General features: G+C 43.8%; 1 protein-coding gene across 1 annotated transcript; it reads left to right on the forward strand.

Annotated features, from left to right (window-relative positions):
- The first annotated feature begins 566 nt into the window (after nt 1-566).
- Nucleotides 567-2,624, forward strand: LOC125538532 (ubiquitin-60S ribosomal protein L40-like). The gene is made up of 4 exons (XM_048701815.1): nt 567-786; nt 927-956; nt 1,075-1,288; nt 2,211-2,624. The coding sequence occupies exons 1-4, from the start codon at nt 567-569 to the stop codon at nt 2,311-2,313; spliced, it is 567 nt and encodes a 188-aa protein (XP_048557772.1). The 3' UTR covers nt 2,314-2,624.
- Nucleotides 2,625-13,991: the final 11,367 nt, after the last annotated feature.

A 13,991-nucleotide genomic window follows, 5' to 3' on the forward strand; every position in this document is an offset into this window, starting at 1 on the left:
GCTGAGGGAGAGAGTTCGCTGACATTGTTTGAGCGTGAGAGAAAGCAAAATGGGAAAATGAGAGAGAAGAAAAGACATAAGGATGAAGGAAAGAGCTGGGTGCGATGGGTGAGTGCATCGGCGCGAGGAAAGTGAGCGGTCTCGCGCTCGGCTGCGTAGCTCAATTGTAGACCCTGGATTTGGCCCTGATCAGATGTCGCCCTTCGATCGGTCTCGCCCTCGGCTACGTGGCACAATTCGGAATGCATAATTTCCAGAAGAGTTGAGGTTTTTTTTCTTCCTTCTTGATATGATAGAGGACTTTGCTTTATAATAACAAAAGCGGCCTTAGAAATATCATTGGGCTTGGTAGCCAGCGCGTCACTTCGCTGGCTGGCTAGGGTTTCTATCCATTTCGTAGGCGGCTGCGTTTCCTCCTTCACCTCTCCTCTATAAAACAGCGTCGCGTCCGGGTGCCACTCGGCTTTCACCCGCACCACCCGCACCCCCACCCCCAGCAGCTCACCACCCCAAACCCAGCGAGACGAGACGAGAGGAGAGCGAGAGCGAGAGCCACCGGCGGCGAGATGCAGATCTTCGTGAAGACGCTGACCGGGGAGACCATCACGCTGGAGGTGGAGTCCTCGGACGCCGTCGGCAACGTCAAGGCCAAGAAAAAAAAAGGCCAAGATCCACGACAAGGAAGGTACGAGCCTTCGCCCATGACCGCCTACATCTACTCGAACTCGACCGATCCTCCCCACCCAGTCGCGCGTGTGCTCAGCTCAAATCGCTCTATTTTGCTCGGTAATCTTGCCCCGAAACAGAGCAGTTTGACATGCGTGACGGGAATTTTGGGCTAGAAATTAGGCATGCGGTAATTTTTGTGCTTAATCATCATCCATGGATTTGGTTGGATAATGCTGTAGTTTGCCCTCTTTTCCTAGGTTATGTTCCTGGATCTGAGCAGCTGCTCTGTTTCCGCAGCTGCTCTGCTCGATTTACAGTTCAATTTCGGTATCCCCTGGATCAAACTGTGGGCGTCTTTAGGTGCTGAACTAACTGTGAACGCTGTGTTGGTTTCAATGATCGCAGGCATCCAGCCGGACCAGCAGCGCCTCATCTTCGCCGGGAAGCAGCTTGACCACGGCCGCACCCTGGCAGACTACAACATCCACAAGGACTCCACCCTTCACCTCGTCCTGTGCATCATCGGCGGGGACAAGGGCTCCTACTACCCGTCCAAGATAGAGCCGAACCTGCTTGCGCTTGCCCTCAAGTACAATCAGCAGAAGCTCGTCTGCCGCAAGTATGGACTGTTTCCTTTACTATACCACTGAATTGGCGCTGTTACATGCATTCCTGGATGCTTATGAATGATAAAAGCCTGTGAATTTAGATGTTTCTACGTGGTCTGTTCAATGGGGATCATTATATCTCCTGTGTGGTTATTTTGGATCCAAGAACTACCTTATTCCCATGATTAAATTGGATCCAGGAACTAGCTTATTGGCATACTTCTTATAAAGTACTAGTTGAGGTGTATAGATGGAGTATTTCTTCCACTAGGCGTTGATATATGCTGCTGTTGCAATGCATGCTTGTTATCCATGATCTATCATGGTCTGTTTGATGGGTGTTGATGCATATGTAGATCATATCATATCTCTGGGTGGTTTGGATCCAGGGAACTATCAGCTTATTCGCATACTTTTCATCAAGTACTAGTTGAGGTGTACATGGACTATTTCTTTTAGGATATGCAGTTGTTTACATGCTTGTATCTGGATGTCTATGCATGATAGAAGTTTGTGAAATGTGATGTTTCTTTTGCGGTCTGATCCATGGGGATGGATGCATATATGTAGACCATATCTCTGTGTGGTTTGGATCCAGGGAATTAGTAGCTTATTAGCAGGCTTTTCATCAAGTACTAGTTGAGGTGTAGATGGACTATTTCTTTCATGATATGCAGTTGCTGACATGTTTGTATCTGGATGTCTATGCATGATACAATCTTGTGAATTGAAATGTTTGTTTTGTGTTCTGTTTGATGGCGATCGATGCGTATGTAGATCATATCTCTATGTGGTTTGGATCCACAAACCTAGCTTATTAACATACTTTTTATCAAGTATTAGTTGATGCATTACCCTATTTGCCTTATTACAGGTATTAGTCATTCACAAGAGTCTATGATATCCTAACTTGTCCATGATTGTGCATTGCAGGTGCTATGCGCGTCTACCCCTCAGGTCTGCCAACTGCCGCAAGAAGAAGTGCGGCCACAGCAATGACAACCGGCCCAAGGAAAAGCTCCGCTACCATGACTGAAGCACTTGAAACATGATCAAGTGACATGTGATAGCTGGATTAACTGGGAGTTCAAAGTTTGGTTCGAGTCTTAGTTTCTTGGATATGAAGTTTCATCCTAGTTAAATGTTGTCCCTGAAACATTCTAGCCTCTTGTAACAGTTTTTGTCTTGGTATGTGCAATTTGCTCTTGCATGAATGATGAAATCAAGTATTTGAGGTCTACTAGCTTGAATGATATGATGAAGTCAAGTAGTGTTCTTGCTTCCTGAATTTTTGTCCTGGCTGAATCAAGTTTCTCACGGCAGCATTTGCTGCTAATTACTCTAAAACACAAGTTTTCATTGTCAAAATAAAAATAAAGATATGCAACTCTGCACTTTCTGGTCTACATATGTATCTAGTGTAGCATGAACTCTGCTGAAAGACAGTACCCATTTTGTTAGGAAACCAAATGCCATCTGTATGCAGAACAGAGTTGCTGCTCTGAACAATTACCTTGTCACCTTATATTGCCAGCAAGTGTCAATCAGATCACACAGTAGCTTTATAGATGAAATTTCACTGTGACTACGTCATAACCAGGTACATTTTCATCCCAGTTGCAGCCCCCTTGTCTTGTCCACTGAGAAAACATGTGAATAATGATGCTTGTTTTTTTGTCTGTTCAATACATGGGGATCATACCTTTGGATCCAAAGTACTAGCTAGTTGAGGGGTAGATGGACTAATTCCATCGATATGCCGTGGTTTACATGCATGATAGAAGCTTGTGAATTGAGAGATGTTTGTTTTGTGGTCTGGCATATATGTAGATCATATCTCTCTATGGTTTGGATTGAGGATGATAGCATACCTTTTACCAAGTACTAGTTGAGGTTTAGATGGACTTTCTTTCACTGTACATCAATGCATGTTTGTATCTGGATGTCTATACATGGTAATAGCTTGTGAATTGTGAGATTTTTTGTGTGTGTGGTATGTTCGATGGGGATTGATGCACGTGTAGATCATATCTCTGTGTATCTTGGATCCAGGAAACTAACTTACTGGCATATTTTTAATCAAGTACTAGTTGAGGTGCAGATGGACTATTGCTTTCACTTTAGATAGATGTCCCCCATTGCTGGCATGTTTCTGTTGTATATATCTGGATGTCTATGCATGATAGAAGCTTGTGAACTGCAATATTTCTGTTGTGGTCTGTTTGGGGATTGATTCATATGTAGATCATATCTGTGCATGGTTTGGATTCAGGAAACTATCTTATTAGCATACTCCCTCCGTCCCGAATTATTTGTCGCTCAAATGGATGTATCTACAACTGATACATCCATTTGAGCGACAAGTAACTCGGAGCGGAGGGAGTACTTTTTATCAACTAATTGTATAGCACAGCTGTGAACTAGTTAACTGCAAGGACCATGTCATGTTCAGTACTAGTATCTCGTGAAAGACCTGTATATAACCAATAATCAAAACTTGCCACTGCTCCCTGGAAGTGACCAGTGTGTCCAATCTTGAGTACCAACAAAAGGCCCATACATGGAACGGTTACTCTGAAATGTCAGGTCCTGATCTAAGCGGTCCACCTCCACGCCATTTCCCTCCTCGTATTTAAGATATCATGTAGCACCAGCCAGTACTTATGAATTTGATATATCGGTGAAACAAAGGTTTAGTGTTGGTACAAGTCTGAATGTTCACTCAAACATCTCCATGAACTCTGAAAAAAGTTTCAGTACAAGCAATGCGACCCTGCTCAGATTCAGAACCCTGCCTTCTCATCTCCTCCCCACATTCGCTTCGACACCATTGCAACCCTGCTCGGTGTTATCCTCGACATCATTTTGGAGTATGATGCAAATAAGCTGCTGATCGATTGTGAGAGTTAAGAGAGACCGACACTGCGTATTGATGTGACTATGTAAGAAAATGCTAGTAGAAATAAGTAGTCATGCTTCGGCACGCCCCGCTTCAGATCTTTGAAAAGTGAAAAATTCGTCCATAATATTTATCAAGGATAGTTCCTAGGGACTTCTCACGGCAAATCCCGCCCGCGGGCGACAAAAGTATGGGACAACGCTCAAAGGTGCAGCGGTGTGGGCCGGCCTAGTTCGAACTTCACTGCACCCTTATGTTTTTTCGTTCGTTGTTTTGTTTATTTTTTTTGTTTGTGGCTTTTGTGTTTTGGTCTTTCTTTTATTTCTGGATTTTATTAATTTATAAAAAAATCGGGTTTTTATTCTGGATTTGGTTTTCCTCTTGTTTTTTTTGTCTTATGCTTTTTCTTTTACTTTTTTTAGTTTTTATAATATATATTTTCTAATATACGATGAATAATTTTTAAATACACATTGAACATTTATTTAATTACAGTGATTTTTATATATATATATAGTAAACTTTTTTAATGTATGGTGATTTTTTTGTGTGTGTCATACTTGTTAGCGCGTGTGCTGCGACGGAGCTGGGTAGTGTCGATCTCTGCATGTACTTGCTTCTTGCGATTTTTGCGCGTGTTGCCTTCAGTCATGGACTCATGTTGCAGCAGGTCAGAGCGGGCCAGGTTTTGTGTCACTTCCTCAAGGTTCAGGTCTGGAATGTAATTCTGTTCTTCATCGGTAACAGAGATCACTTTAGTGACGTCAATCTCTGGGTGTGTCTTCTTCTTGCGATTTTTGTGAGCGTGCTCTTCCATCGGACCATGAGTAATATCCAAGTTTCACACAGCAGTTTCAATACTTATTTCTGAACCAGAGTTCATTTCTTCTTCAGTAGTAGTGTCATCCATCTGCTCATTGCTGCAATCCATGGCCAATTCTTCAGAGAGCTCCAGACCCATCTCATCAGCGCCATCAGACCCTGGTGAGAGCAGAGGGGCGAATGCAGTGTCGCAGGTTCTCTTCTCCACATGAGCAATAGAGAGTGCATTCTGACCAGAAACAAGGCGCAGGTTAAGCCTTGATTGCAAACGCAACAAAGTGTAGTGGAGCTTCTTGCACAGGTCAAGAGCTTGCTGATCGGGAGAATGTCAGCATAGGTGGCATGGCCTTATATATGACAGTTGTTAAAAACATGATCAGATTTCTGAATGGCAGAATGCAAACATTCAGTGTGCCTCTGATGAAACTGAAAGGGCTGCACATGTCTCCTGCCACGTACGGGAGACTGTTTTTTCTTCCAAAAATTCCCGCTTTACCTTATGAACGAACGAGGGACTTCCTCTGTGTACCAGTATCCCGCCATAAACGCTCGGATGTGTTGGTATGTTTTGGTACCCATCTATAAAGGCAGAGGGATTTCCCTCCTTATTCTGAGAAATATTATTGCCCAAATTTGAATACTTGACGAGAGTAGTTTGCTTTTTACCAAAATGCTCACCCTAAATATATTTATTTAGGGACAGAGGTATTAGTATGGTATCTTGGGTGAAGGTATATTGGGCAAAGGAGAGGTTACATTTGAAGGGATTATGGAAATCTTGGGTTTCCATAACAACCATTTGCTGCCTTTTTCCAACAATTCCCAACTAAAAACAATTGCAACAGGAGAAGAGTAGAAAAACAAATCCGCAAAAAAAAACTAAAAACTAAAAACAATTGCAACAGGAGAAGAGTAAAATGCATGGGCGGGATGGAATGTAAGTTGACAGTTGGAATAAAATTTAGACGATCGAAAATAATCTCCTAGGGAGGGATGGATGGAATGTAGCGACCAGATCCGCATAATCTCTGAATCAGAATGCCCATAATCCTATAGTCCAAAACATGACGAAGGCCAAATTTTTCCCTTTTTAGTTTTTACCAAATCAGGGGAGAGATGTTTGAGGGAAACCGTTGAATTTAGGGGGCGGTGGTGAGATTAAGTTGACGAGGGAGAGAGAGTAAGGAAGGAACCCGTGACGTATGCTACGGCTCAGATCGGAAATGCAGGCGTGGGTGGGCCCTTCTGTCCCTGGCTACCGACAACGCGTGGGGCGAAGCAAGATGGCTCGTTCCAACGCTCGCGTGCTAAGGAGTGTTTCTGCGAAGGATAAACCTGGGGTTAGAATTCCAGTCATCATTCAGAGATTGGTCGTCTACCATCTTTGCCTTCTCATGTGAATCTTTGTCAATCTCTTAATTGATCATATGTAATATGTTGGGTGGAGACTTTCAGCGCGGGGGAAACTTCCAAAACATATAGCTTGCCTATTCAGGACCCTTTTCCGTGGTAGGTTCATGGATTCTTGCCGGCAGCTGAACCGCAGAGGCATGAGTAAACTTGATACCAGGAATTTGTTCCTGTTGCTCCTCCAGCCTGTTCAACTGGAATAGAAGAACTTGCTCACAGCGCACTATATCCGGGCAGGCCTCCAACTCCCTCTTGATCTTCTTTATTCTTTTATTAGCCAAGTCACCCAAATCATTCCTACTCCAGCCACAACGGAGAGAAGGCACTCCCTGGAGACTGTTGCAGCCCCACGTACGTGTCTTTGCAGCCTCCCATGCATTCAACACGAGGGCATCGCAATCTTTCTCCATCAACCACTTTGCCTTGAACTGCTTCAATGTGTCGAGTGTTCTGTTTTGCCTCATAGGTCTCCCTCCCTCGACGTCCAGGATAACCGGCCAATGATCAGACTTATGCGGGTCTTCATTTACCACTTATAACCGGGAAAACAATCACACCAAGCTGGATTGGCAACAACCCTGTCAAGTCTTTCACGGATATAGCCCTCAACAAAAATTATTATTTCTCCAAGTAAAACACCACCCTCAAAGCCGAGGTCTTTAAGATCACAAAAAGAAAGGGCATCTTGGAAATTTTGCATGCAAGTTTGGCTACCGGAAATTCCCCCTTGTTTCTCATAAGAGCAGTTTTAACATGGTCCCTCTTACCCCCGCTTTTCACATGAGAGGTAAGAGTATAAAATAGATCTGAGCCATTGATCTCATTAATTAATGGCCTGATTAACTCTTACCTTCTTACCTCACATGTAAAAAGAGGAGGTAAGAGGGACCATGCTAAAATTTGCCTTCTCATAACTAAACATGACCTTGTTGAAATCACCAATGCACACCCACGGAATTTTTTCTTGATGATCAAGGGTGCGGAGCAGTCGCCAAGTTTCTGATTTGTTCTTTAGATACCCGTGATTCTCCATTTGAACCCATCTTCCTCAGTCATAGTTGTATCAATATGCATCATCCCTTTCCAACTCAAGGTCAGATTTATTCCCCTACGCCTGAACATGGCAACCCCGCCACTCTTCCCATCATAATCTCTATCCACCATATGCATGAGACCCAATTTTGTTCTGAACTTATCTAACCTCTTCTCGTTGAGCTTAGTTTCCAACAAAAATAGGACATCAGGGACTTCCTTCTTCTGGACCTCCAGAATACCAAATAGGATATCAGGGCTACTCCTTCAGCCCCGCGTCAGTGGTGTTCTCTTGTTCATTCGCGACACGGTCCTCCTTCGGTTCTTTTTCCTTAGCCTCCCATTCCATATCATCCCAAACAGACCCTCTCTTCCTACCACTGATAATAGCAGCATTCAGGTCGGTATCTCCCTTTCTATTCCTCCCTGTTATTTTCTTATATTCTCCCATGTACCCTATGCCTGCCCCTTCACTATGTTGGGGAACGTAGCAATAATTCAAAATTTTCCTACGTGTCACCAAGATCAATCTAGGAGATGCTAGCAACGAGAGAGAGGGAGTGCATCTTCATACCCTTGAAGATCGCTAAGCGGAAGCGTTACAAGAACGCGGTTGATGGAGTCGTACTCACGGCGATTCAAATCGCGGAAGATCCGCTCTAGCGCCGAACGGACGGCGCCTCCGCGTTCAACACACGTACAGCCCGGGGACGTCTCCTCCTTCTTGATCCAGCAAGGGGAGAGGAGAAGTTGAGGAAGAACTCCAGAAGCACGACGGCATGGTGGCGATGGAGCTCGTGGTTCTCCAGCAGGGCTTCGCCAAGCACTATGGAGGAGGAGGTGTAGGAGGAGGGAGGGCTGCGCCAGGGAAGAGGTGCGGCTGCCCTCCCACCTCTCCACTATATATAGGGGCAAGGGGAGAGGGGGAGGCACCCTAGGGTTTCCCCTAGGGGCGGCGGCCAAGCAGATTGGATCTCCCTAGGGAAAATCCTAGGGAGACATGCCCCCCAAGCCAAGCAGGTGGAGGCTTAAGCCAGGTGGAGGCGCCCCACCTCCCCAAGTAACGTGGGAAAGGGTGTGGGGGGCGCACCACCCCTTAGTGGGCTGGTTTGCCCCTTCCCCTTTGGCCCATGAGGCCCTCCAACACTTGTCGGGGCTCCCGAAACACTTTTCGGTCATGCTGGCCATAGACTGGTACCCCCAGAACACTTCCGGACTCCAATACCCTTCGTCCAATATATCAATCTTCACCGCTGGATCATTTCGGAACTCCTCGTGATGTCCGGGATCTCATCCGGGACTCCAAACTACCTTCGGTAACCACATACTATTTCCCATAACAACTCTAGCGTCACCGAACCTTAAGTGTGTAGACCCTACCGGTTCGGGAACCATGCAGACATGACCGAGACACCTCTCCGGCCAATAACCAATAGCGGGATCTGGATACCCATATTGGCTCCCACATGTTCCACGATGATCTCATCAGATGAACCACAATGTCGGGGATTCGATCAATCTCGTATTCAATTCCCTTTGTCAATCGGTATGTTACTTGCCCGAGATTCGATCGTCGGTATCCCAATACCTCGTTCAATCTCGTTACCGGCAAGTCACTTTACTCGTTCTGTAATGCATGATCCCATGACTAACTGCTTAGTCACATTGAGCTCATTATGATGATGCATTACCGAGTGGGCCCAAAGATACCTCTCCGTCATACAGAGTGACAAATCCCAGTCTCGATTCGTGCCAACCCAACAGACACTTTCGGAGATACCTGTAGTGCACCTTTATAGTCACCCAGTTACGTTGTGACGTTTGATACACCCAAAGCACTCCTACGGTATCCGGGAGTTGCACAATCTCATGGTCTAAGGAAATGATACTTGACATTAGAAAGCCCTAGCAAACGAACTACATGATCTTGTGCTATGCTTAGGATTGGGTCTTGTCCATCACATCATTCTCCTAATGATGTGATCCCGTTATCAATGACATCCAATGTCCATGGTTAGGAAACCATAACCATCTATTGGTCAACGAGCTAGTCAACTAGAGGCTTACTAGGGACATGTTGTGGTCTATGTATTCACACATGTATTACGGTTTCCAGTTAATACAATTATAGCATGAACAATAAACAATTATCATGAACAAGGAAATACAATAATAACCATTTTATTATTGCCTCTAGGGCATATTTCCAACAGTCTCCCACTTGCACTAGAGTCAATAATCTAGTTCACATCACTATGTGATTGTAATGAATCCAACACCCATGGGATTTGTTCATATCTCGCTTGTGAGAGAGGTTATTAGTCAACGGGTCTGAACTTTTCAGATCCGTGTGTGCTTTACAAATCTCTATGTCATCTTGTAGATGCAGCTACCACGCGCTACTTGGAGCTATTCCAAATAACTGCTCTACTATACGAATCCGGTTTACTACTTAGAGTCATCCAGATTAGTGTTAAAGTTTGCATCGACGTAACCCTTTACGACGAACTCTTTTACCACCTCCATAATTGAGAAAATTCCTTAGTCCACTAGTTACTAACACTAGTAGAAAACAGGGCTATGGTCCAGGCCGGCTCAGCCCATTAGTCCCGGTTCAGTCTAGAACCGGGACTAATGTGAGCATTGGTCCCGGTTCGTGCGGCTAAGGCATTAGTCCCGGTTCATCTAGACCTTTTGGTCCCGGTTGGTGGGATGAACCGGGACCAATGGGCCTCGCTCCTGGCCCACAACCATTGGTCCCGGTTTGTGCCACAAACCGGGACTAAAGATTAGACCTTTAGTCCCGGTTTGAGGCACGAACCGGGACTAATGGGGATGAGACCTTTAGTCCCGGTTCGTGCCACGAACAGGTACTAAAGGTCCCATTTCAGTTTCAAACTATACCCCCCCCCCCCCCCGTGGATCGCCTTTTCAGTTTTAAAAAAAATAAAAGAAAATGATGAAATGTCAAAAAAATAAAAGAAAATAAGTTTCACATGTGATATGTGGTCTAGTTGTTGGGAAAATTTACAAATATGAATTTCGAATTTATTTACAAAATCTCTCTGGAATTTGTAAAATGGGCATAACTTTTGCATACGAACTCGGATGAAAAAGTTTTTTATATGAAAAATCATCTACTCGAAAAAGTTACATACGATGGAGACCGCCTACGGCCTTGCTTGCAAATTTCTAGAATCCTCAAATTCCAAAAGGAAAAAAGTTATGCTCAAATTTCAGTTTTTTTAAATACTTATTCAAGAAGTATTAGTGTTACTAAATAATTATTCAAGAATATTAGTGTTATTAAATAATTATTTCACCTTTTTTGAATTTTGGTCAAATCTGGTCAAACTATGGTCAAACTGTGGTCAAACAATGGTCAAACTACTTATTCAAAAATATTAGTGTTACTAAAAAATTATTGTTTTTTAGAACAATAGTTTTAAACTCAAACAGTGAAATATGTGACTTCATGCTCAAGCTAAATTCCTGAGGGTTAATAGATTGACATCTTACTATTGTCAGGAAAACAACAAGTGCAGACTTGGAAATGAGGGAGAATAGAACCCGGAAGTTAAGCGTGCTTAGGCTGGAGTAGTGAGAGGATGGGTGACCGTTCGGGAAGTGAGATGATTTGGAATGATGAGGGGTGATTAGAGATTAAATTGAGCAGTGATGAGGGGTGATTAGAGATTAGAGGTTAAAATAATTCAGAAATTTGAAAATAAAAAAATTTCAAAAAAATTTCAAAAAAAAATAAAAAAAAATTTCAAAAAAAAATCAGGAAATTTCCTTTAGTACCGGTTGGACCGGCCACGTGGAGGGCCTTTAGTAGAACCGGGACTAAAGGCCCTTACAAACCGGGACTAAAGGCCCTTTTTCTACCAGTGTAAGGATAAGTTCGACCGCTGTCATGTGATCCATTCCTGGATCACTCTTGTACCCCTTGACTGACTCATGGCAAGGCACACTTCAGGTGCGGTACACAGCATAGCATACTATAGAGCCTACGTCTAAAGCATAGGAGATGACCTTCATCCTTTCTCTCTCTTCTGTCGTGGTCAGGTCTTGAGTCTTACTCAATACTCACACTTTGTAACACAGCCAAGAACTCCTTCTTTGTTGATCTATTTTGAACTCCTTCAAAATCTTGTCACGGTATGTATTCATTTGAAAGTATTATTAAGCGTTTTTGATCTATCCTTATAGATCTTGATGCTCAATGTTCAAGTAGCTTAATCCAGGTTTTCCATTGAAAAACACTTTTCAAATAACCCTATATGCTTTCCAGAAACTCTACATCATTTCTGATCAACAATATGTCAACAACATATACTCATTAGAAATTCTATAGTGCTCCCACTCACTTCTTTGGAAATACAAGTTTCTCATAAACTTTGTATAAACACAAAATCTTTGATCATCTCATCAAAGCGTATATTCCAACTCCGAGATGCTTACTCCAGTCCGTAGAAGGATTGCTTGGAGCTTTGCATACTTGTTAGCATCTTTCAGGATTGTCAAAACCTTCTGGTTTTTATCACATACAACCTTTCCTCAAGAAAATCGTCGAGGAAACAATGTTTTGACATCCTATCTGCAAGATTTCATAAATAATGCAGTAATTGCTAATATAGTTCCAACAGACTCTTAGCGTCGCTACGAGTGAAAAAGTCTCATCGTAGTCAACTCCTTGAACTTGTCAGAAAACATCTTAACGACAAGTCGAGCTTTCTTAATGGTGACACTTATCATCATTGTCCGTCTTCCTTTTAAAATCCATCTGCACCCAACAGCCTTACGACCATCAAGTAGTTCTTCCAAAGTCTATACTTTGTTTTTATACATGGATCCTCTCTCGGATTTTATGGCCTCGAGCCATTCGTCGGAATCCGGGCCCACCATCCATAGCTCGTAGGTTCATTTTTGTCTAGCAACATGTCTTCCAAGACAGGATTACGTACCACTCTGAAGTAGTACGCATCCTTGTCGTCCTACGAGGTTTGGTAGTGACTTGATTCGAAGTTTCATGATCACTATCATAAGCTCCCACTTCAATTGGTGTAGGTGCCACAGGAACAACTCCATGTGCCCTGTGAAGGAAATATGCCCTAGAGGCAATAATAAAGTTATTATTTATTTCCTTATTTCATGATAAATGTTTATTATTCATGCTAGAATTGTATTAACCGGAAACATAATACATGTGTGAATACATAGACAAACAGAGTGTCACTAGTATGCCTCTACTTGACTAGCTCATTAATCAAAGATGGTTATGTTTCCTAACCATAGACAAAGAGTTGTTATTTGATTAACGAGGTCACATCATTAGTTGAATGATCTGATTGACATGACCCATTCCATTAGCTTAGCACACGATCGTCTAGTATGTTGCTATTGCTTTCTTCATGACTTATACATGTTCCTATGACTATGAGATTATGCAACTCCCGTTTGCCGGAGGAACACTTTGGGTGCTACCAAACGTCACAACGTAACTGGGTGATTTATAAAGGAGCATTACAGGTGTCTCCAAAGGTAGATGTTGGGTTGGCGTATTTCAAGATTAGGATTTGTCACTCCGATTGTCGGAGAGGTATCTCTGGGCCCTCTCGGTAATGCACATTACATAAGCCTTGCAAGCATTGCAACTAAGATGTTAGTTGTGAGATGATGTATTACGGAACGAGTAAAGAGACTTGCCGGTAACGAGATTGAACTAGGTATTGGATACCGATGATCGAATCTCGGGCAAGTAACATACCGATGACAAAGGGAACAACGTATGTTGTTATGCGGTCTGACCGATAAAGATCTTCATAGAATATGTAGGAGCCAATATGGACATCCAGGTCCCGCTATTGGTTATTGACCGGAGACGTGTCTCGGTCATGTCTACATTGTTCTCGAACCCGTAGGGTCCGCACGCTTAAGGTTACGATGACAGTTATATTATGAGTTTATGAATTTTGATGTACCGAAGGTTGTTCGGAGTCCCGGATGTGATCACGGACATGACGAGGAGTCTCGAAATGGTCGAGACATAAAGGTTGATATATTGGAAGCCTATATTTGGATATCGGAAGTGTTCCGGGTGAAATCGGGATTTTACCGGAGTACCGGGAGGGTTACCGGAACCCCCCGGGAGCTATATGGGCCATAGTGGGCCTTAGTGGAAAAGAGAAGGGGCTGCCCTAGATGGGCTGCGCGCCTCCCCCCTTCCCCTAGTCCTATTAGGACTAGGAGAGGTGGCCGGCCCCCTCCTCCTCTTTTCCCCCTCCGCGAATCCTATTCCAACTAGGATTGGGGGGGGGGGGGAATCCTACTCCCAGAGGGAGTAGGACTCTCCTGGCGCACCAAGCTTGGCCGGCCAGCCTCCCCCCCTCTACTCCTTTATATACGGAGGCAGGGGGCACCTCTAGACACACAAGTTGATCCACGTGATCTATTCCTTAGCCGTGTGCGGTGCCCCCTACCACCATATACCTCGATAATACTGTAGCGGAGTTTAGGCAAAGCCCTGCTGCTGTAGTTCATCAAGATCG

The sequence above is a fragment of the Triticum urartu genome, chromosome 2 (genome assembly GCF_003073215.2).
Source record: "Triticum urartu cultivar G1812 chromosome 2, Tu2.1, whole genome shotgun sequence".
Taxonomy (NCBI): domain Eukaryota; kingdom Viridiplantae; phylum Streptophyta; class Magnoliopsida; order Poales; family Poaceae; genus Triticum; species Triticum urartu.

Bases quoted from the DNA above. Each gene is read 5' to 3' on its own strand.
- LOC125538532 (XM_048701815.1), top strand. From the start codon at position 567: ATGCAGATCTTCGTGAAGACGCTGACCGGGGAGACCATCACGCTGGAG. The intron at 957-1,074 runs GTTTCCGCAGCT...CAATGATCGCAG, and splicing joins TGGATCTGAGCAGCTGCTCT to GCATCCAGCCGGACCAGCAG. The intron at 1,289-2,210 runs GTATGGACTGTT...TGTGCATTGCAG, and splicing joins CAGAAGCTCGTCTGCCGCAA to GTGCTATGCGCGTCTACCCC.